Source organism: Gorilla gorilla, chromosome 16 (assembly GCF_029281585.2).
Source record: "Gorilla gorilla gorilla isolate KB3781 chromosome 16, NHGRI_mGorGor1-v2.1_pri, whole genome shotgun sequence".
In the NCBI taxonomy this organism is placed as follows: domain Eukaryota; kingdom Metazoa; phylum Chordata; class Mammalia; order Primates; family Hominidae; genus Gorilla; species Gorilla gorilla.
Window position 1 is genome coordinate 45,377,522 of NC_073240.2, and position 20,291 is coordinate 45,397,812.

The 20,291-nt window shown below is 45.2% G+C and overlaps 1 protein-coding gene across 5 annotated transcripts in view; it reads right to left on the minus strand.

Annotated features, from left to right (window-relative positions):
* The window catches only part of SPG11 (SPG11 vesicle trafficking associated, spatacsin), a 101,107-nt gene that overhangs the window by 2,488 nt on the left and 78,328 nt on the right, over positions 1 to 20,291 (minus strand). For 2 of the 5 annotated variants that reach the window (XM_031002526.3, XM_055363589.2), the window contains exons 30-38: positions 18,639 to 19,383; positions 9,740 to 9,879; positions 8,389 to 8,587; positions 7,525 to 7,662; positions 5,377 to 5,510; positions 4,249 to 4,356; positions 2,283 to 2,451; positions 1,061 to 1,149; positions 696 to 851 (exon numbers count right to left, since the gene is read on the minus strand). In XM_031002526.3, coding sequence (XP_030858386.1) covers positions 696 to 851; positions 1,061 to 1,149; positions 2,283 to 2,451; positions 4,249 to 4,356; positions 5,377 to 5,510; positions 7,525 to 7,662; positions 8,389 to 8,587; positions 9,740 to 9,879; positions 18,639 to 19,383 — 1,878 coding nt within the window. Of the gene's footprint in view, positions 1 to 695; positions 852 to 1,060; positions 1,150 to 2,282; positions 2,452 to 4,248; positions 4,357 to 5,376; positions 5,511 to 7,310; positions 7,482 to 7,524; positions 7,663 to 8,388; positions 8,588 to 9,739; positions 9,880 to 18,638; positions 19,384 to 20,291 lie in introns of those variants that run through there. The other 3 variants (XM_055363588.2, XR_010131173.1, XR_010131174.1) reach the window with 3 other exon arrangements.

Below are 20,291 nucleotides of genomic sequence, written 5' to 3' on the forward strand. Positions count from 1 at the left end.
GAACCAATCTCCCTGACTTGCTGTACTAACCTGAGTGTGCCATTCTGTAACTGCTGGGGCTAGGAGGTTCTTGCAGGACCACTAGCAAGAGTATTACTCCGAACCTCAACTGTCTTAAGGCAGTGGTCCCCAACCTTTTTGGCATCAGTGACAGGTTCCCTGGAGGACAATTTTTCCACAGACTGGGAGGGGATGGTTTCGGGATGAAAATGTTCCACCTCAGATCATCAGGCATTAGATTTTCATAAGAAACCCTTGCATGTGCAGTTCACAACAGGGTTCATGCTCCTATAAAAATATAGTCCTGTCACTGATCTGACAGGAGGTGGTGTGCAGGTAGTAATGCTTGCTTGCCTACGGTGCTCACTTGCTGTGCGGCCTGGTTCCTAGCAGGCCATGGGCCAGTACCAGTCTGCAGCCTGGGGTTAAAGGGCCAAAGGTATCTGCCTCTCTGCTGGCCTAATAGCACAGGAAAGGGAGACAGCACTGTCTTACCATTCTCTAACCTCTGCCCAACAATATACTAGAGAGAAATACATCAAATTGCCATTTTATGTTGGTATCAGAGAGTTAAATCAGAACTGGACTGTCCTGGTTCTGTCACTAGCCCTGAGACCTTACCTCTGGGTTCCATGAGTGGGACAGAAGGAGAGAGGATGCTAGCAGTGCTGGCTACAGTTTGCTTTCTTGCTCACCTGGTAGAACCGAGGTAGGGCCAGAATACAGTCCATCAGCTTGTGGCGGCCCAAGTTGATGAGCATTGTGTTCTGGCCAGTGTTCAGAAAGTGAATCTGCAGAGTTATCAACTTGGTGAGCCGCTGACAGTGCTGGGCCTGTCGCACACAGGAGTCCTGAGGAACAAGGGTGGAGAGAGGCACAGTAGAGAAAGACCTAGTTGTCACCTCCTGTGTGAACCCTCGCAACGGTATTCACCCCTTCTGTTCCTGGTTGGCCTATGATGCCCTCCCCCTTCACCTGGAAAGAGCCCAAGGAGAAAAGAAAATAATTTTACTGCAGACAGCAAGTCCCAAGGCCAGTCTGGAAAAAGCCTTTGGGTTACCTTGGCGTAACTCTCTGCTGCATCCAACATCAGAGTCAGGGCCTTCAGCAGCAGTTGTTTCAGCTGGTGCCCATCCTTGAGGCTGTCCTCTGTAGGGGAAATAAAGGGGAAATAAAGAAGATTTGCCGAGTCTGACTCCCAAAGCTGACTGTTCTCATCCTACTCATCGTGATGGTGGCTAGAATAGAAACATCCCAGCCATGTTCACAGGCAGGCAGGAACACCTCACTCAGATAAAGGTTATTGGGCCAGAAATGCATACGCTTATTGTAACTTCACTCCGGAGTAGGATTCAGTGCCCCTTCTAATGCCTCATTTCTCCAAAATATCAAGGAAGGCTTACATGGTATCAACGTGCATGTTGGTTCCTGGTGGATGATATCCTGGATATATAGGCTATAGATCCAAGAGTACAATCCTAAATTGCAAATGCCTTCAAAGTCTCCATTCCATCTGTCTGCCCAAGTGGGGGTCCTGCTGAGTGACATATCCACCTCAAGATTCTTTTTTTGAGACGGAGTCACACTCTGTCACCTACGCTGGAGTGCAATGGTGTGATCTTGGCTCACTGCAACCTCCGCCTCCTGGGTTCAAGTGATCCACCTGCTTCAGCCTCCCAAGTAGTTGGGATTACAGGCGCACACCGCCACACCTGGCTATTTTTTTTTTTGTATTTTAGTAGAGACAGGATTGCACCATGTTGCCCAGGCTGGTGTTGAACTCCTGAGCTCAGGCAATCCACCTGCCTTGGCCTCCCAAAGTGCTAGGATTACAGGCATGAGCCACTGTGCCGGGCCACCTACCTCAAGATTCTAATAGCCCATCTCATGGGCTCTTGTCCTTTGCTATAAGAATTTTATCCAGGGCCGGGCATGGTGGCTCACGCCTGTAATCCCAGCACTTTGGGAGGCCGACGTGGGCGGTTCACCAGGTCAGGAGTTCAAGACCAGCCTGGCCAACATAGTCAAACCCCATCTCTATTAAAAATACAAAAAATTAGCCGGGAGTGGTGGCAGGTGCTTGTAATCCCAGCTACTCGGGAGGCTGAGGCGGGAGAATCACTTGAACCTGGGAGGCGGAGGTTGCAGGGAGCTGAGATCGTGCCACTGCACTCCAGCCTAGGGACAGAGCGAGACTCTGTCTCAAAAAAAAAAAAAAAAAAAAAAGGAATTTTACCTAGCTAGCAGCACTGTTCTGGTAGTGCGGCTGTGACCTCACTCACCCCAGGGCTGAGACTCAATCAATTTCAGTTGGATGCGGGCAGCTGCCTCGTGGTTCTCGCCAATCTCCCGGCACATGCTGAAGCACAGGGCAATCATATTGTGCTTCTCACTGTCTCCAGGACGGCAGCGTTTGATGTAGTCCAGCAGGGCTGTTTTCAGGGTACCACTCTGCCCAGAATAAAAGGGAAAAAGCAAGGTGTCAGTCAGGGACTGCAAGGCAGACAGGACTAGCTGAGTCACCTTGTTCTGCATTCCTTAAAAACTCCCAAGAAAAAGGAAGAGGAGCAAAAATGAGAATAAATGCAAGTTTTATGCTGTCCCAAGTATGAGGAAACAGGCATGTGTGCTTTCCTGTTGGAAGTGTGAAAGACAAAACTTTTTCTAAAGGGAGAAACCTTAAAAATACACCCGCATAAGCTGATCTAACAATTCCATTTCTAGGAATCTATCCCTAAAGAGATACGCAGAGAAAAGTGCTAAGATGAATGTAACAGGGATATTTAATAGCAAACAATGAGAAACAATCCAGATGTCCAAAATAAGGGGAAGAGAATACCATGTAGCCATTAAAACTTATGTAGGAGGAGGATTTGTTGATTTGGGAAATAGTCATGATATACTTTGTTAAGTGAGAAAAGCAGGATATTTCATCTCTTCACTGTATAAGTTTTATTAAAATAATTATATATAGATGTTTTCAGGTACATGTGCAAAGAAAGGGCCTATACCAAATTGTTAGTGACTGTCTCCAGATGATGGATAGACACTGAGGGCTTTTTCTGTGTTGTTCTGTTTTCCAAGTGTCTTACCTGGAATATGCATTACTTTTGTAATCAGGAAAAAGTTATTAAAATATTTAAATGCAGAAGGAAAACTGCCTCAAAAACAGTTTTAAAAACCCTTGGGGGATCTTGAAGATGCACCTATGTCCAGGACTTGCTCCTCACTTGATGACTAGATTGGTCTGTCCTGAAATTGGCCCAATATTAAACAGAGATTTTTTTCTGCTTTCTCTCTTAATCCTGCCTGGCTGGGCCCATGTTCCCAGAAGCCAAAGGTGAAATGAGCAGAAGCAATGAATCATCCAAATGATCTGGAAACAGGTACTGTGAGGGGTATGCTTGGTGTCACAGAGGACACTGAGGACACACGGGCTTGCAGAGCCCAAGACTTAACCAAGTCAGGCCTTTGCTTCCAAGCCACCTTCCTGTTCATCATCATAAATGGCTCCACAGCTTTTTGGTCTAAACTTTTGTGTTTGATTCCCAACCTGGCTCTTAGCAGCACAATTTTTCACAGTCTCCTGAAAACTCTCCACTCTAAAAGCCCTCAAACAACCTCAGAGCTAGACAATCCACTTTCAGCCTGGCTCAGGGTTTTTGCCCCTTCCAGAGAAGGCATTTAAGACAGTAGAGGCAGGAGACAGAGGCTGAGGTGGAGGAGGACAAACTTACTTTCTTCAGTATTTAGCATCGGCCGGGCACGGTGGCTCATGCCTGTAATCCCAGCATTTTGGGAGGCTGAGATGGGTGGATCACCTGAGGTCGGGAGTTCAAGACTAGCCTGACCAACATGGATAAACCCCGTCTCTACTAAAAACAAAATTAGCCGGGCGTGGTGGTGCATGCCTGTAATCCCAGCTACTTGGGAGGCTGAGGCAGGAGAATCGCTTGAACCTGGGGGGCGGATGTTGCGCCGAGATCACGCCATTTGCACTCCAGCCTGAGAAACGAGCGAAACTCCGTCTCAAGAAAAAAAAAAAAAATATGGCATCAGCATATTCACGGACTGATCTGAACCAGAATCTGAAGCCGCTGGTGACAGTGTATGTCTTGGGGAGGTCCCTAATTCCTTCCCTCCATTTTCCCAAGAGTCTACCCTGACTGAGATTATTCCCGAGAAAAGCTGAGGCTCCTGAATTATCAGCAGTACACCCCATCCTGGAGCTCATTACTTTGCACCTACCGGATCCAACTTCTTCCTCATTAGCACTTCAAAGTAGTGCTTTTTATGCAGCAAATCAAATATGTATGTCATCTCGTTGTACCTTCCAATGCCAGTGAGGAGCCGTACCTGTGAAGTGGGAGGACAGCTCGCATCAGCATCACCTGGAGTCTGGAGTTCTCTGAGCCAGACAACTACCATCAGTGGTTGCTTTCAGATGCCAAGCTCCAGGAGGAGAAGGGCTAATTTCCAGGCTACCATGCTTAGCTCCCTCCCATGTACCCAACAGGGGGCCTCTGGAGGATCCAGAAATGTCAGTCACTGGGCCACCATTGGCTGTTCTTTTTTTTTTTTTTTGAGATGGAGTCTTGCTCTGTCACCCAGGCTGGAGTGTAGTGGCACGACCTCGGCTCACTGCAACCTCCGCCTCCCGGGTTCAAGCAATTCTCCTGCCTCAGCCTCCCGAGTAGCTAGGATTATAGGCATGTGCCACCATGCCTGGCTAATTTTTGTAAAGAGACAGGGTTTCACCATGTTAGTCAGGGTGGTCTCCAACTCCTGACCTCAGGCAATCTGCCTGCCTCGGCCTCCCAAAGTGCTGGGATTACAGGCGTGAGCCACCATGAACGGCTTTGCTGTCCTTAAACGTGACTCTCAAGTGCTAAAGTGCCATTCTCCTGGGCAGGCACTCTTCCTCTTTTCACCACTACTCATGACAGTGGCCCAGTGGCTTGCTCAGCCACTCAGGTCAGTTTCAAGCCCAGAGAATTTAGGGAGGCACATGGGAACTGAGTTGCCAACTTACTTCAATTCAGAGATGGGGGGAAGGTCCAAACCTTGTTTTGGGGAAAAATGCAGCTGTCTTAGCCCTCTATCTAGAAAAGTTAACTGCCCTGACTAGGGGGTGGAATGGCCCTGGAACCTGGGAGGGATCTTCTCCCTTTTGCTCCTTTGGAGCAACCTCTGATTCTGACAGAAATGGTAACTTGGAGCAGAGGGTTGGGCTGCCCAGCCAACTCTCAAGTAGGTAGTGGTATCCAGATGGGCAGAACTCCCTATGACTACCTCAGCTCTGGGCTGGCTCCCACCCTTTCTACTCCTCTCAAAGGTTTCCACAGGATGGAGACTGGGGTTGAGGGGGCTACTTACCACCAGCCCATACTCCTCACTGGGGGCCAGGTGGTTATCTGTGAGCAACTGGGCGGCCTGTAGGACTCGGATGATGCCCTCCATGTGGCACGTCAGGGTGAAGCAATGATGGGCCAGGATCAGGAGCTCTGTGGCTGGGAGGGTGGGCACTGGTAAGATAAGATTATGAACCCTGGCTGCCCACTGTCAACCTCTGCCTGGCAGGAGGGAAAAAGGGCCTGGTGGAGAAGGGGCCTGTCTGGAGAGGGCCGTACCATCAGCCCTCCGAAGTCCCTGAACTTAGCAGCTGTAGCTTTGAGACAGCCCCTTGATGACATCCAAATCATTCTCTCAGTCATGGCACAATCCTCAAAGACAATCATGTAGTGACTGTTTCCCCAAAAGGCCCCCAAAATGAGAACACAGCACCCTCGCCTTCTAAACATGGAGAAACTTTCTGCAGACAAACTGATGGAGTTCCTGCCAACATGAATCCAAGGGCATTCTCTGCTTGTATCCCAGCGGAAGGTCTCAGGGCCTAATCAAGTGCCATTTGGTGTTCTGGCTTTCTAGAGTAGTGAAAGTCTGACATGTACAGATTTAAAAATACTACAATCACTGTAAGCACAATGAAAAGGCAAACTGGGAAAAACACCTGCAATGTGAGGACTGAAGAAGGTTCTCCATCCTTAAAACATGCTGTAGCCTCTGGGCTTTTGCATCTGCAGGGCCCTCTCCAGTCCTACTGACTCCTAAGCATCCCTGACAATGAATCCTTCAGGCCTTCGTTTGGACATTTCGTCCAGAACTCTATCTTGACCCCATCATTCTGGCTCTTACTGTGTATTAAGACCCTAGTCTGAGCGCCAGGAATTGCTTATACACCATATCCTAGATGCTTATAGTGTCTGGCACAAAGTTGGCACTCAGTAAATACTGTTGAACTGGACCGAGAAGAGATAGAGAAGGCTATTTTTATTTAAATTTCTTTTTTTTTTTTTTTGAGATGGAGGCTCGCTCTGTTGCCCAGGCTGGAGTGCAGCGGCGCCATCTCCACTCACTGCAAGCTCCGCCTCCCGGGTTCAGGCCATTCTCCTGCTTCAGCCTCCCGAGTAGCTGGGACTGCAGGCGCCTGCAACCACGCCCGACTAATTTTTTGTATTTTTAGTAGAGACGGGGTTTCACCATGTTAGCCAGGATGATCTCGATCTCCTGACCTCATGATCCGCCCGCCTCGGCCTCCCAAAGTGCTGGGATTACAGGCTTGAGCCACCGCGCCCGGCCTTAAATTTCTTTTAGAGATGGATCCTTACTCTCTTGCCCAGGCTAGAGTTCAGTGTTGCAATCACAGCTCATTGCAATCTCCAACTCCTGGGCTCAAGGGATCCTCCCACCTCAGCCTCTCAAGTAGCTGGGACTACAGGTGTGCACCACCATGCCCTGCTAAGTTTTAAAAAATATTTTTAGAGACAGGGTCTCACTATGTTGCCCAGATTGGTCTCAGACTCCTAGTCTCTAATTATCCTCTGCCCTCGGCCTCTCAAAAGCATTGGGATTACAGGCGTGGGCCACTGTTCCCCATTCTAATATACAGTTTTTCATTATATATAAGAAATCTGTGTAACCATTAGAAGTTATATAGAAGAATATTCAATGCCATGAAAAATGTTAATGACAGCATATTCATAAAGTAAAAAAATTATAAACTATACAGAGTATAATGTCATTTTTTAAAAAAGAACTTATCACACATTCTAATGAAGGCCTATAATGAGTTAGACATTATGGAAAATAAACAGGCTTTGAATCCATGGACTGGGTTCAAATACCAGCTCTGCCACTTAACAGATGTAATCAGCTTTCCTAAGGTAAAGTTTGTCTCCCTTCTAGGGGACAATAACGTTCTCTTTGCAGGGCAATATAAGAGTGAAATAAGTATGTTGAGTAAAGGTTACCTTTTTGTATGATTTTAAATTTGGGGGTACTCATCCATAATTTCTAAATTTTCTTCAGTGAAGTTAAGGCTTTCTACCAAGAACTTATAACTCCTGCTGGAGGGCTAGGCATCCAGAGCAGGAACAGGGACCCAAATCAAGTTTTGGAGAGACTGGGAGACCTTTTGAGACCTGTTTAGGGCCAAAATATGTAAGAAAAAGGTCAATAACTTACTGCAAGACAATTCCCCATGGGGAACGGAGGAAATCTTATCCAACAACTTCATGCCTACCAATGTGCGGTCTTGACACAGAGTGGTCAGCTGAAGAAATGTCTGGCTTTCCTCTGTTGGGCTGAACATCTGCTTATGTCCTGTACAGAGAGGTGTGAAGACAGGTGCTGGTTTTATCTAAGAGAGGCCCACTCTGCCCAGGCTTAGGCACCAGGAGGTAATGCTTATGGAGCTCTGCAGCTCTCCACTTGCTGAGCTCGAAACCCTTGGCCTATTGGTCATTTTATAGGACAGGAGTTTTTTTTTTTTTTTTTTTTTTTTTTTGAGATGGAGTCTCGCTCGGTCATCCAGGCTGGAGTGCAGTGGGGTGATCTTGGCTCACTGCAACCTCAGCCTCCCAGGTTCAAACGATTCTCCTGCCTCAGCCTCCCGAGTAGCTGGGACTACAGGTGCCCGCCAACATGCCCGGCTACTTTTTTGTATTTTTAGTAGAGGCGGGTTTCACTGTGTTAGCCAGGATGGTCTTGATCTCATGACCTCGTGATCTGCCAGCCTTGGCCTCCCAAAGTGCTGGGATTACAGGCGTGAGCCACCGCGCCCGGCCAGGACAGTTCTTTAGCTCAGAAAGCCACAGCTACTCCCAGTGTAATCATAAAACAATAAAAAGCAACAGCATGTATTTTGTACATGTATTTTGTAAAAAATAAAGCATGTATTTTGTTTTATTTAAACAAAATACATTACTGCAATCCAGAAACTTGAGAGAACCACATACAGGATGTATATAAGCACAACATCCAAATCCTTAACACTGGGAACTACAGAATGCTGTCAGAGAGGTTGGGAATCCCCGGGGGGTAGGGCACCTGTTCCCTGTGATGAAGTAAGCAGCTCCCGTGTCACCTCTTCTGCCACGAGTTCAGCCACAGTATCTGGCTTAAGGCCCTGTGTGCTGATGAAGGCCTGGGCTCGTTTGCATCGGTCAGGCTGCTGAGAGGCCAAGATTTCCCGGAGCATGGCTTCACCATCCTGAGCAGCAACATCTGTGTAGGAACAGCCCAACTCCTGAGAGGAAGACAAAGCCAGTCAAGGCCACTTTTAGAAGCCAGGAAAAAGCAAAAGAGCCCTTTCTGAAATCTGATGTGGACAGACTCCACTGTTTTCTGAGCTTACAGACTCCTCACCCTCAGCAGGAACCTTAGAGAAAGCAAGTACTGTTTTCTAACCCTTTCTATCATTTCACCAAAGCCAAATCCAGGCAAAAGAAAGGCTTGTATTCAGAAAGCATCAGGTTATTCTCTTGTTGAACACTTATTTTTTTGGCGGTGGGGTTGGGGCGGGGGCAGAGTTTCACTCTTGTTGCCCAGGCTGAAGTGCAATGGCACGATCTTGGCTCACAACCGCTGCCTACTGGGTTCAAGCAATTCTCCTGCCTCAGCCTCTCGAGCAGCTGGGGTTACAGGCATGTGCCACCACACCCAGCTAATTTTAGTATTTTTGGCAGAGATGGGGTTTCTCCATGTTGGTCAGGCTGGTCTCAAACTCCTGCCCTCAAGTAATCCACCCGCCTCGGCCTCCCGAATTGCTGGGATTATAGGCGTGAGCCACCATGCCCGGCCTGATTTTTAAAAATATTATGAAATGTAAGAACACTGACTAAAATACAAGAGCCTTTATTATTCCCAGAGCAGCAGCAAAACCCTCAATTTCCAAAGAAGTCTTTGAGTCTTCTCCAAGACGAGGGCTTTAGGGTTTGGCTTTATTTCTCTTGTGCTCTTCTACTTCCAGTCTACCGTTTTTCTCCCCCAAGCAGCGCAAAGGTACAGACGATTTCTGCTTCCTCTGGCTCTTGTGTTTATAGTCATCACATTCCATATGGAATGCTCCACACAATCATAATGCAAAACCCAAGATATTAAGTCTAGAAGAGACCCTCATGGTCAAATCATCATTTATAGATGATGAAACAGGGGTCCACAGCCCTAGCTTTCTGGTTTGCTGAGCTACAGCCAGGAGTCAGATCGCCCTGGCACCTGGCCTGGTGTCCTCTCCACCATTCCCCAAAGATAAAATTATGAGGGCCAACATCCTGATAAGAGCTCTACTCCCAGGTCATGATTATCATCTAAAAGGCTGACTTGGCAATGTCCAAAATCAACCTCAAACTTCTCATTTCCCTCCCTCTCAGAAAGAGGAGCCCCACCCCTTGGCACATACCTTGGCAAGATCATACAGACAGAGGACCTGTCGACAGTAGTTCTTCCCATGGAGGCATTTGCTTGTCAGCACTTCCAGGTTAGTTACCACTTCATCACTGGAGGGCACTGTCACAAACTTCTGACTATCCAGACTTGAAGCTGGAAGCAAATACAAGTCTGAGGGGCTCTAAGCTGGGAGGTTCTGGCCTCTCCCTAGCTCTCTATGGCTCTACCTCTCTGCTTGAAGCTCCCTGCACTGCACTCCCATGACTCTGACTGGGGATAGGACCACTGCTGACAGGGCCCCACCTCAACTTCTTTCATTGCCTTCTTCCAGGAAATCCCAGCCTGGGATACTTCAAAGACCTCATATATGCTACAAAGATCAAGGCCACCTAATGAGTGCTCTAGAGATCAGCACCAAAGATGCTTGCCAGAGTCTTCTCTATATGTCCTCCCTCCTGTATCAAATAAGTCACCAAGTATAGCTGACTATCTCCATAACATCTCTCCAGTTGTGGCCTTAGTTCCAGCCTTCATCACTCTGCATTCTGAGGAGCTGTTATCTGTCTCCTGCTGCCAGCCCCTCACCCCCAATCGGTCTCCAACATACTTTTTTTTTTTTTTTTTTTGAGATGGAGTCTCGCTCTGTCACCCAGGCTGGAGTGCAGTGGTGCGATCTCAGCTCACTGCAACCTCTGCCTCCAGGGCTCAATAGATTCTCGTGCCTCAGCCTCTCGAGTAGCTGGGATTACAGGCGTGCACCACCAACACCTGGCTAATTTTTGCAGTTTTAGTTGAGATGAAGTTTTGCCATGTTGATCAGGCTGGTCTCAAACTCCTGGCCTCAACTGATCCATTCACCTCGACTTCCAAAAGTGCTGGGATTACAGGCATGGGCCACTGCACCCACCTGCAAATATGCTTTAATTTATAGTAAAATTAAAATCTATTCCTGATTTTTTTTAAAACGAAGCTCTTGGACGGGTGCGGTGGCTCACGCCTATAATCCCAGCACTTTGGGAGGCTGAGGCGGGCGGATGACTTGAGGTCAGGAGTTCGAGACCAGCCTGACCAACATGGAGAAACCCTGTTTCTACTAAAAATTTAAAATTAGCTGGGTGTGGTGGCGCATGCCTGTAATCCCAGCTACTCAGGAGGCTGAGGCAGGAGAATTGCTTGAACCCGGGAGGCGGAGGTTGTGGTGAGCCGAGATTGTGCCACTGCACTCCAGCCTGGGCAACAAGAATGAAACTCCATCTCAAAAAAAAAAAAAAAAAAAAAAAAGCTCTTAGCTTAAAATAGGAGAAGATATTAATTTGATAAAGGGTTTCTATTAGGAAAAAAAGTAAGGAATATTTATATCACACTTTGTAATGGCAAAAACAAAACAGAAAAATTTAAATGTATATCAATAAAGCATTATTCAAGCTTAGTACATCTGTACAGTGGAATACTCTGCAGCCATTAGAAAGAAGGGGGTCAGGCCAGGTGTGGTGGCTCATGCCTGTAACCCCAGCACTTTGGGAGGCTGAGGTGGGCAGATCACAAGGTCAGGAGATCGAGACCATCCTGGCTAACACGGTGAAACCCCGTCTCTACTAAAACTACAAAAAATTAGCTGGACGTGGTGGCGGGTGCCTGCAGTCCCAGCTACTCGGGAGGCTGAGGCAGGAGAATGGCATGAACCCAGGAGGTGGAGCTTGCAGTGAGTGGAGATCGCGCCACTGCACTCCAGCCTGGGCGACAGAGTGAGACTGTCTCAAAAAAAAAAAAGAGAAAGAAGGGGGTCTATCTATATGTACTGAGAGGACAAAAATATAGATTAATATGATGTAATCTCATTTTTTGTGGAAAATAAATATTGTGTTGCTTACAAGTAGAAAATGCATACCAAGCAAGTAAAAGATAGTTATTCTGGGGAATTTTGTAGGGGTAGTGTTGAATTGCCTTTTTTTGTGTGTGATGAAGTCTCACTCTGTCGCCCAGGCTAGAGTGCAGTGGCACCATCTCGGTTCACTGCAACCTCTGCCTCCTGAGTTCAAGCGATTCTCCTGCCTCAGCCTCCGGTGTAGCTGGGATTACGGGTGTGCACCACCACGCCCAGCTAATTTTTTGTATTTTTAGTAGATATGAAGTTTCACCATGTTGGCCAGGCTGGTCTTGAACTCCTGACCTCAGGTGATCTGCCCACCTTGGCCTCCCGAAGTGCTGGGATTACAGGCATAAGCCACTGTGCCCAGTCTGAACTGACTTTTTACTTTATGCATTTCTATGTTATGTGATTTGCTACATTAAGCACAATTTTTATTTTAAAATATTATTAAAAAGTGCTGTAGGCCAGAGGTGGTGGCTCATGCCTGTAATCCCATCATTTTGGAAGGCTAAGGTGGGAGGATCCCTGGAGCCTAGGAGTTTGAGGCCAGCCTGGGCAACACAGTGAGCCCCCACTGCTACAAAAAATTTAAAAATTAGCTGGGGATGGTAGTGTGCACCTGTAGTTCCAGCTACTTAGGAGGCTGAGGCAGGAGGACTGCTTGAGCCCTGGAGGTTGAGTCTGCAGTGAGCCATGTTTGCACCACTGCACTCCAGCCTGGGCAACAGAGTGAGGCCCTATCTCAAACAAAACAAAACAAACAAAAACTCTTAAAGATAAATAAAATAAAATAAAATAAAATGCAACTCAGACCATGCTATTCCCCTGCTTAAATCCTTCACTGGGAGTTCGAATTCTAGGTAAGTTGGTTATAATAAGCTCAATCTACTATGTCTTTCCCACTGAATTCAATACAAAACCTGGACATAATACATGTGGCATACAAGGACTCTGGAAAAGTAAAAAGTAGCAGGCAAACTGAAGATGACCAGAATTATCATTATCCCCCCTCTAGCAAGCTCTGGCCTGAATACAGTGCTGACTAAAACCTAAGAACTAAGGGCTGAGGTGAAGTGTGAGTGCGAGAGAGTGTGAATTCCAGAAGCTCTCTAGTACCAGTTTGAAGAGTGGAAAGGGGAACTCCTAATTCCTGTTCTTCCTTGTCCTGGCTCCCACGCAAGCCACTGGCAGTGGTGGGAGAGGCTGCAGTGACAGCAGGCAAGAGCCCAAGGCTCTCAGAAAGGGAAGCCTTCTTTTCTTTTTTTTTTTTTTTTTTTTTTTGAGACGGAGTCTCGCTCTGTCGCCCAGGCTGGAGTGCATTGGCGTGATCTCGGCTCACTACAAGCTCCACCTCCCGGGTTCACAACATTCTCCTGCCTCAGCCTCCCAAGGAGCTGGGTCTATAGGCGCCTGCCACCACGCCTGGCTATTTTTTTTTTTTTTTTTTTTTTGTATTTTTAGTAGAGATGGGGTTTCACTGTGTTAGCCAGGATGGTCTTGATCTGACCTCATGATCCGCCCACCTCGGCCTCCCAAAGTGCTGGGATTACAGGCGTGAGCCACCGCGCCTGGCCATAGGAGCCTCCTTTTCTGAGCAGGGGCGCTCTGGTCTCAGGAGGGCGGAGTAGACCCCTGTTGCTTTTGCATTACCCTCGTGTCACCTGGCCCTGGGTGTAGGAATAGTCAGGGTAGTGCAAGACAGAGTGGGGGTAACTAAACCTTCAGCTTTTGGCCAAATAACTGAAAAGAGAAGCCTCAGGGAAAAAATTAGCTGGGAGAGCCCCAGGAAAGCAACCCAATACATTTTTATGAACTACAGGGCTCACTCCTGGACTACACATGTATGGCCTTGATCCTAACTAGCACAGATCACTACCAAGGTCACAGATTGACCACTAGGTGGGTGCACACACAGGACAGATCTGAATACTACCGCAAAGGAAAATAAACTGATGTTAAAACCACAATGCACAGGCAGTGGTTTGGAACTTCAGCTTGAACCTAACGAGGTCAACTGTCTGCTAAAAAATATCAACATCCTTCATAGGATTTAAATAAGATCCACAGTCTCAAATAGTGTATTTTAATAATACACTATTCAAAATGTCCAGATGCAGCCAGTCGTGGCGGCTCATGCCTGTAATCCCAACACTTTGGGAGGCCAAGGTGGGTGGATCACCTGAGGTCAGGAGTTTGAGACCAGCCTGGCCAACATGGTGAAACCCTGTCTCTACTAAAAATACAAAATAATTAGCCAGGTGTGGTGGTGCACACCTGTAATCTCAGCTACTTGGGAGGCTGAGACACGAGAATCTCTTGAACCTGGGAGGCCGAGGTTGCAGTGAGCTGAGATTGCACCACTGCACTCCAGCCTGGGTAACAGAGTGAGACTCCATCTCAAAAAACAAAAACAAGAAAACAAAAAAACCCAAAATGTCCAGATGCAACCCCAGATTACTCAGCATAAGAAAAAGCAGGAAGAGGGGCTGGGCGTGGTGGCTCACGCCTGTAATCTCAGCACTTTGGGAGGCCGAGGTGGGTGGATCACCTGCAGTCAGGCGTTTGAGAGCAGCCTGGCCAACATGGCGAAACCCCATCTCTACTAAAAATACACACACACACAAAAATAGCTGGGCATGGTGGCGCTAGTCCCAGCTACTCGGGAGGCTGAGACAGGAGAATTGCTTGAACCCAGGAAGCAGAGGCTGCAGTGAGCCGAGGTCACACCACTGCACTCTAGCATGGGCGATAGAGTGAGACTCCGTCTCAAAAAAAAAAAAAAAAAAAAAAGAAAAAGCAGGAAGATTTCAACTCACATGAGAAAAGATAAGATGCTAGCTAGCATTAAAATGATGCAAATGTTAAAATCATCTGACAAAGAATTTAAAGCAGCTATAATACAAATGTTCCAATAAGCAATTCTGAATGGTCTTGAGACAAACAGAAAAATGGAAAGTCTCGGCAAAGAAATAGATATGAAGAATAAAATGAAAATTTTAGAACTGAAAAACGCAGTTACGTGCTGTATAACCATGTTTCCATCAACAACGGACTGCATATACAACGAGGATCCTGTAAGATTATAATACAGCTGAAAAATTCCTATCACCTAGTGACATAGTCATTGTGACATAGCACAATTACTTAATTTTTAAATAAATTTAGTGTAGCCTAAATGTACAGCATTTATAAAGTCTACAGTAATGTAATGTCCTAAGTTTTCACATTTACTTACCACTTAGTGACAACCAGAGCAACTTCTAGTCCTGCAAGCTCCATTAACGTTAAGAGCCCTTTACAAATTGTACCATTTAAAAAATTTTTTTAAATGAAAATCTCCAATTGTTTATTTCCTGAAGCTAAAAAATCTTTATATCATATTTTTTACTGTACCTTTTCTATGTTTAGATATGTCTAGATACACAAATACTTACCATTGTGTTATAATCAACTACAGTACAGTAGCATGCTGTACTGGCTTGTAGCCCAGGATCGGTAGGCTATATACCATGTAGTATAGGTGTGTAGAAGTCTATACCACCTAGGTTTGTATAAGTGTGCTCTAAGATGTTTGCACAGTGATGAAATCACCCAACAATGCATTTCTCAGAATGTATCCTCATTGTTAACGCATGGCTGTAACTGAAATTTTAAAATCATAGAAATAAAATTCAATAACAGAAATTATCCAATCTGAACAACAGAGAGAAAAAAAGTTAAAAAAAAAAAACTGAACTGGCCAGGCACAGAGGCTCACGCCTGTAATCCCAGCACTTTGGGAGGCCGATGCGGGCAGATCACGAGGTCAAGAGATCGAGGCCATCCTGGCCAACATGGTGAAACCTTGTCTGTACTAAAAATACAAAATACAAAATACAAAAATTAGCTGGGTGTGGTGATGCACGCCTGTAGTCCCAGCTACTTGGGAGGCTGAAGCAGGAGAATCACTTGAACCTGGGAGGCAGAGGTTGCAGTAAGCCGAGATTGCGCCACTGCACTCCAGCCTGGTGACAAAGCGAGACTCCGTCTCAAAAACAAACAAACAAAAACTGAACAAAACTTCAAGGACTTATGAGATAATAACAAAAATTATATATTCATGTACTTGAAGTTCCAGAAAGAGAGGAGGTAGGGTATGGTGCTGAGAAAATATTTGACAAAATTATGGCTGATCAGTACCCAAGTTTGGTGAAACACATAAACCTACATATTCAAGAAGCTCAGTAAACCCCAAATAGAATAAACCCAAAGAAATACATATCCAGTCACAATATAATCAAATTGCTGAAGACCAACAACAGAAAAAAAACATCGAGAGCAACCAGAGAAATAGGCACTATTTATATAGATGAACAATGATTCAACTGACTGCAGATTTTTCATCAGACACCATGGAGGCAAAAAGGAAGTGAACAACATTTTCAAGCGCTGAAAGAAAATAACTAATTTTCTTATTTATTTTTTGAGACAGGTTCTTACTTTGTTGCCCAGGCTGGAGTGCAGTGGCATGAACACAGCTTACTGCAGCCTTATCCTCCTGGGCTCAAGCGATCCTCGTGCCTTAGCCCCTCAAGTAGCTGGGACTACAGGCATGTGCCACCACACCTGGCTAATTTTTGTATTTTTTGTAGTGACGGGGTTTTGCCATGTTGCCCAGGCTGGTCTTGAACTCCTGAGCTCAACTGATCTGCCTGCCTCAGCCTCCCAAAGTGCTGGAATTACAGGTGTGAGCCAGTGCACCTGGCCTGAAAATAACTAATTTTCTATATCCAGCAAAACATCCTTTAGGAATGAAAGTAAAATAGAGACATTCTCAGATGATGAAAAAGACTGATTATTAAAAAAAAAAAAAAAGGCTGGGCGTGGTGGCTCATGCCTGTAATCCCAGCACTTTGGGAGGCCGAGGCGGGTTTATTAAAATATATTTTTTGGCTAAGAGCAAAAACCTCATTGTTTAATGAGGTTTTCAATGTATGCAGAAGTAATAAAAGACAAGTAGGATGTAAAGGGAGAAGAATAAAGTGACCTAAAATGGTGGTAAGATTCCTCCTACATTCCAGCTGAGGTGGTAAAATATTGATTCTAAGTATACTGTGGAAAGTTAAGGATGTACACTGTCATCTCTAAAAAAAAAAAAATTAAACTATACAAAGATGCACAGTCAAAATCACAATAAATTAAAATGGAAGACTAAAAAATGTTCAAATAATCCAAAAAGCGGAAGAAAAAGTTTCCCTTGAAAATCACAAAATGCTAAAACTCACCCAAGATAAGAAAGATAACCTGAATAGTCCTGTAATTATTTAAGAAATTGAATTTGTGGTTTAAAATCTTCCAAAATGGAAATCTCCAGTCTCAGATAGTTTTACTGGTAAATTCTACTAAGCATTTAAGGAAGAAATAACACCAGTTCTACACAATGTTTTCCAGAAAATAAAAGAGGAGGGAGTACTTTCTAACTCATGAAACCAACATTACCTTGATACAAAAACCAAACAGCACAAAAAAAGGCCAGGCACGGTGGCTCAAGCCGGTAATCACAGCACTTTGGGAGACCAAGATGGGCGGATCACTTGAGGTAGGAAGTTCAAGACCAGCCTGGCCAATATAGTGAAACCCCATCTCTACTAAAAATACAAAAAGTAGCCAAGCGTGGTGGTACACACCTGTAATCCCAGCTATTCGGGAGGCTGAGGCAGGCAAATCACTTGAACCTGAAAGGCAGAGGTTGCCGTGATCTGAGATTGTGCCACCACACTCTGGCCTGGGCGACAGAGGGAGACTCCATCTCAAAAACAAAAACAGTACAATAAAGAAAATTACAGAATAACACTCCTCATGAACATAAATGTAAAAATCTTTAACAAAACAGCAAATTGATTCCAGCAAAAAATCAAAAAGAATAACGCACCAGGCCCAAATTGGATTTATGTAAATGGGGAATTCAAGGCTAGTCCAATATTAAAAAATCAACTAATGTAATCTACTATATTAATAGTCTAACGAAAAAAAAAACACATGATCAGATTAACAGATACAGCAATAACGTGACAAAATTCAAACTGATTTATGATAAAAATTCTCAGCAAACCAGGAATAGAAGGGAACTTTTTCAACATGATAAAGCCTGTCTTCAAAAACCTACAGTTAATACCATACTTAATGATGAAAGATCAAATATTTTCCCTTTAAGGTCAGTAAAAAAGGTACGGATGTCCACTCTCGCCACTCCTATCCAAGGAGGATAGTCAGTGCAATAAAGCAAGAACAAGAAATAAAAGGCATACAGATTGGAAAGGCAGAAATACAACTCTCTCTATTTGCAGATGACATGAATGTCTATGTAGAAAATCTTGAGGAATCTACAAGAAATCTCCTAGAATAAGCAAGTTTAACAAAGTCATATAAAGTTAACGTAAAAAACACATTTCTGGCCGGGTGCGGTGGCTCACGCCCTATAATCTCGGCACTTTGGGAGGCCGAGGTGGACGAATCGCCTGAGGTCAGGAGTTCGAGACCAGCCTGGCCAACATGGTGAAACCCGGTCTCTACTAATACAAAAATTAGCCAGTAATCCCAGCTACTTGGGAAGCTAAGGCAGGAGAATCACTTGAACCTGGGAGGCGGAGGTTGCAGTGAGCTGAGACCACACCATTGCACTCCAGCCTGGGCGACAAGAATGAAACACCATCTCAAAAAACAAAAAACCAAAAAGAAAAACAAAAAGCCATATTTCTGTATACTATCAATGAAAGACTGGAAACGATTAAATTTACAGATGTATAGAATATGTAGAATAAATTTCAGTGAACTAGCTACAAATCAGATAGATTCCCTTTAACTTTGAAACATAGCTAGTTTAAAAGACATAGATCTTTCTATTTCATTGCCTAGTTAATTGGCTAGTCTACAGATTACCTGGAAAAAAGTTGTTGTCCCCTTAACTTGGTAGAACTATTCTGCCACAAGGGTCCCTTCCTTCTTGGAGACAGTGCTAACAGTGCCATTTAAGACTCTGGGCCATCTGATCTCCTTCACTTACTGCTGTGGACTCTCCTTAGGGGAATGTCGGGTGCTTCTTCCTCAAGCAGCTCAGCACTTTGTAGGAGAGCATGGATCTCTGGGTGCAGATCCTCCATACTAGCTTCCCCTGAGGCCAGTGCTCTGCAGTGCAATACCAAGGCGACATCTGGATTATAAAAATGAAAATACCGGCATACTCTACTTGCTTCATGCACACAGCCATCATCCAGTAGGCGCCCAATCAAAAAGTTTAGTGACTCCTGCTCTTTCCAATCCAATCTATTCTCGCATGTCTCTTTGGATGGAAGGCTGTTAAGTTCTAAGTATTTTGATGTGTTCAGAGCAGCCAACTTGGAGAAGGAAAACTCACTGGCTAAACTATCAAAGGAAAGTTCACCACTAGTTGAGATCTGTCGAGAAAATCTGGGCTCTGTTTCCTCCTGACTTCTTCCAAGAGCGTGCTGGGTGATGCGGCACAGCCAGATCTGCTTCTCCAGCTCCTCCAGCTTGTCCAAGGGCACCACGTCCTCCTGGGCAAGCCAGTGCCCTGCCAAGGTGAGCAGCAGATGGCGCTCCTCCATGCTGCTCCATCCAGTTGGGTGCTCACATGCCACATGGGCGTGGGTTGAGAAAAAGGAAGAAGCTGCTTTGCTTGAAATTGAATTTTTCTTAAAATTCTCATGGCATTTTTTCCAGAAGTCAATTCTTGCTTGTTTTAGTGACCACTGTTCAATGTGTTTTAGGGTCTGCATTTCCTGTGTTATCTGTGAAATTTAACAAAGCAGATTTTAGCCTTTCTTGGATAAAAAAGTATCATAAATGCTAATGTTCCCTAAGTATATCATACTTGTTTGGACAGGGTCTCAGTCTGTCACCCAGGCTGGAGAGCAGTGGTGGCGATCACAGCACACTGCAGCCTCAACCTGCCGGACCCAAGAGATCCTCCCACCTCAGCCTCCCAGGTAGCTGGGACCACAGGTGTGTGCCATCATGCCTGGCTAATTTTTAATTTTTTGTAGAGACAGGGTCTCCCTATGTTGCCCAGGCTGGTCTTAAACTCCTGGGCTCAAGCAATCCTCCTGCCTTGCCCTGCCAAAGTGCTGGGATTATAGGCATGAGCCACTGCACCTGGCCTTATCATACTTGTTAAAACCAAATCAAATCAGAGAACAGAGATTTGGCTACAGATGACCCTAGATATTTTATCTGGAAAGTTATGGTATGAAAAACAATTCTTGATTGATCTCATGGAATGGGGTTTAAGTGGAAGCCCCCTTATACTTAATTCTATTCAAAGGAAAATAGTTGTAGCATATCCTACAAACTAATCTTACATTTGCAGCACACATTTCTCAATCATGGGAATTGTAGGCTCATCCATTTCTGAAAGTAATGTGTGTGTCAAAAGTAAAAAAAAAAAGTCTTATCTCCTATAAATTATACATCTCATTTGATTTACTGTTTAATGCTGATTTTAAAAGCTAAGATTTTAAATAACTTAAAAAGACCAATGAGGCCGGGCGTGGTGGCTCACGCCTGTAATCCCAGCACTTTGGGAGGCAGAGGCGGGTGGATCACGAGGTCAGATCAAGACCATCCTGGCTAACACAGTGAAACCCCATCTCTACCAAAAATACAAAAAAAAAAAAAAAAAAATCAGCCGGATGTGGTG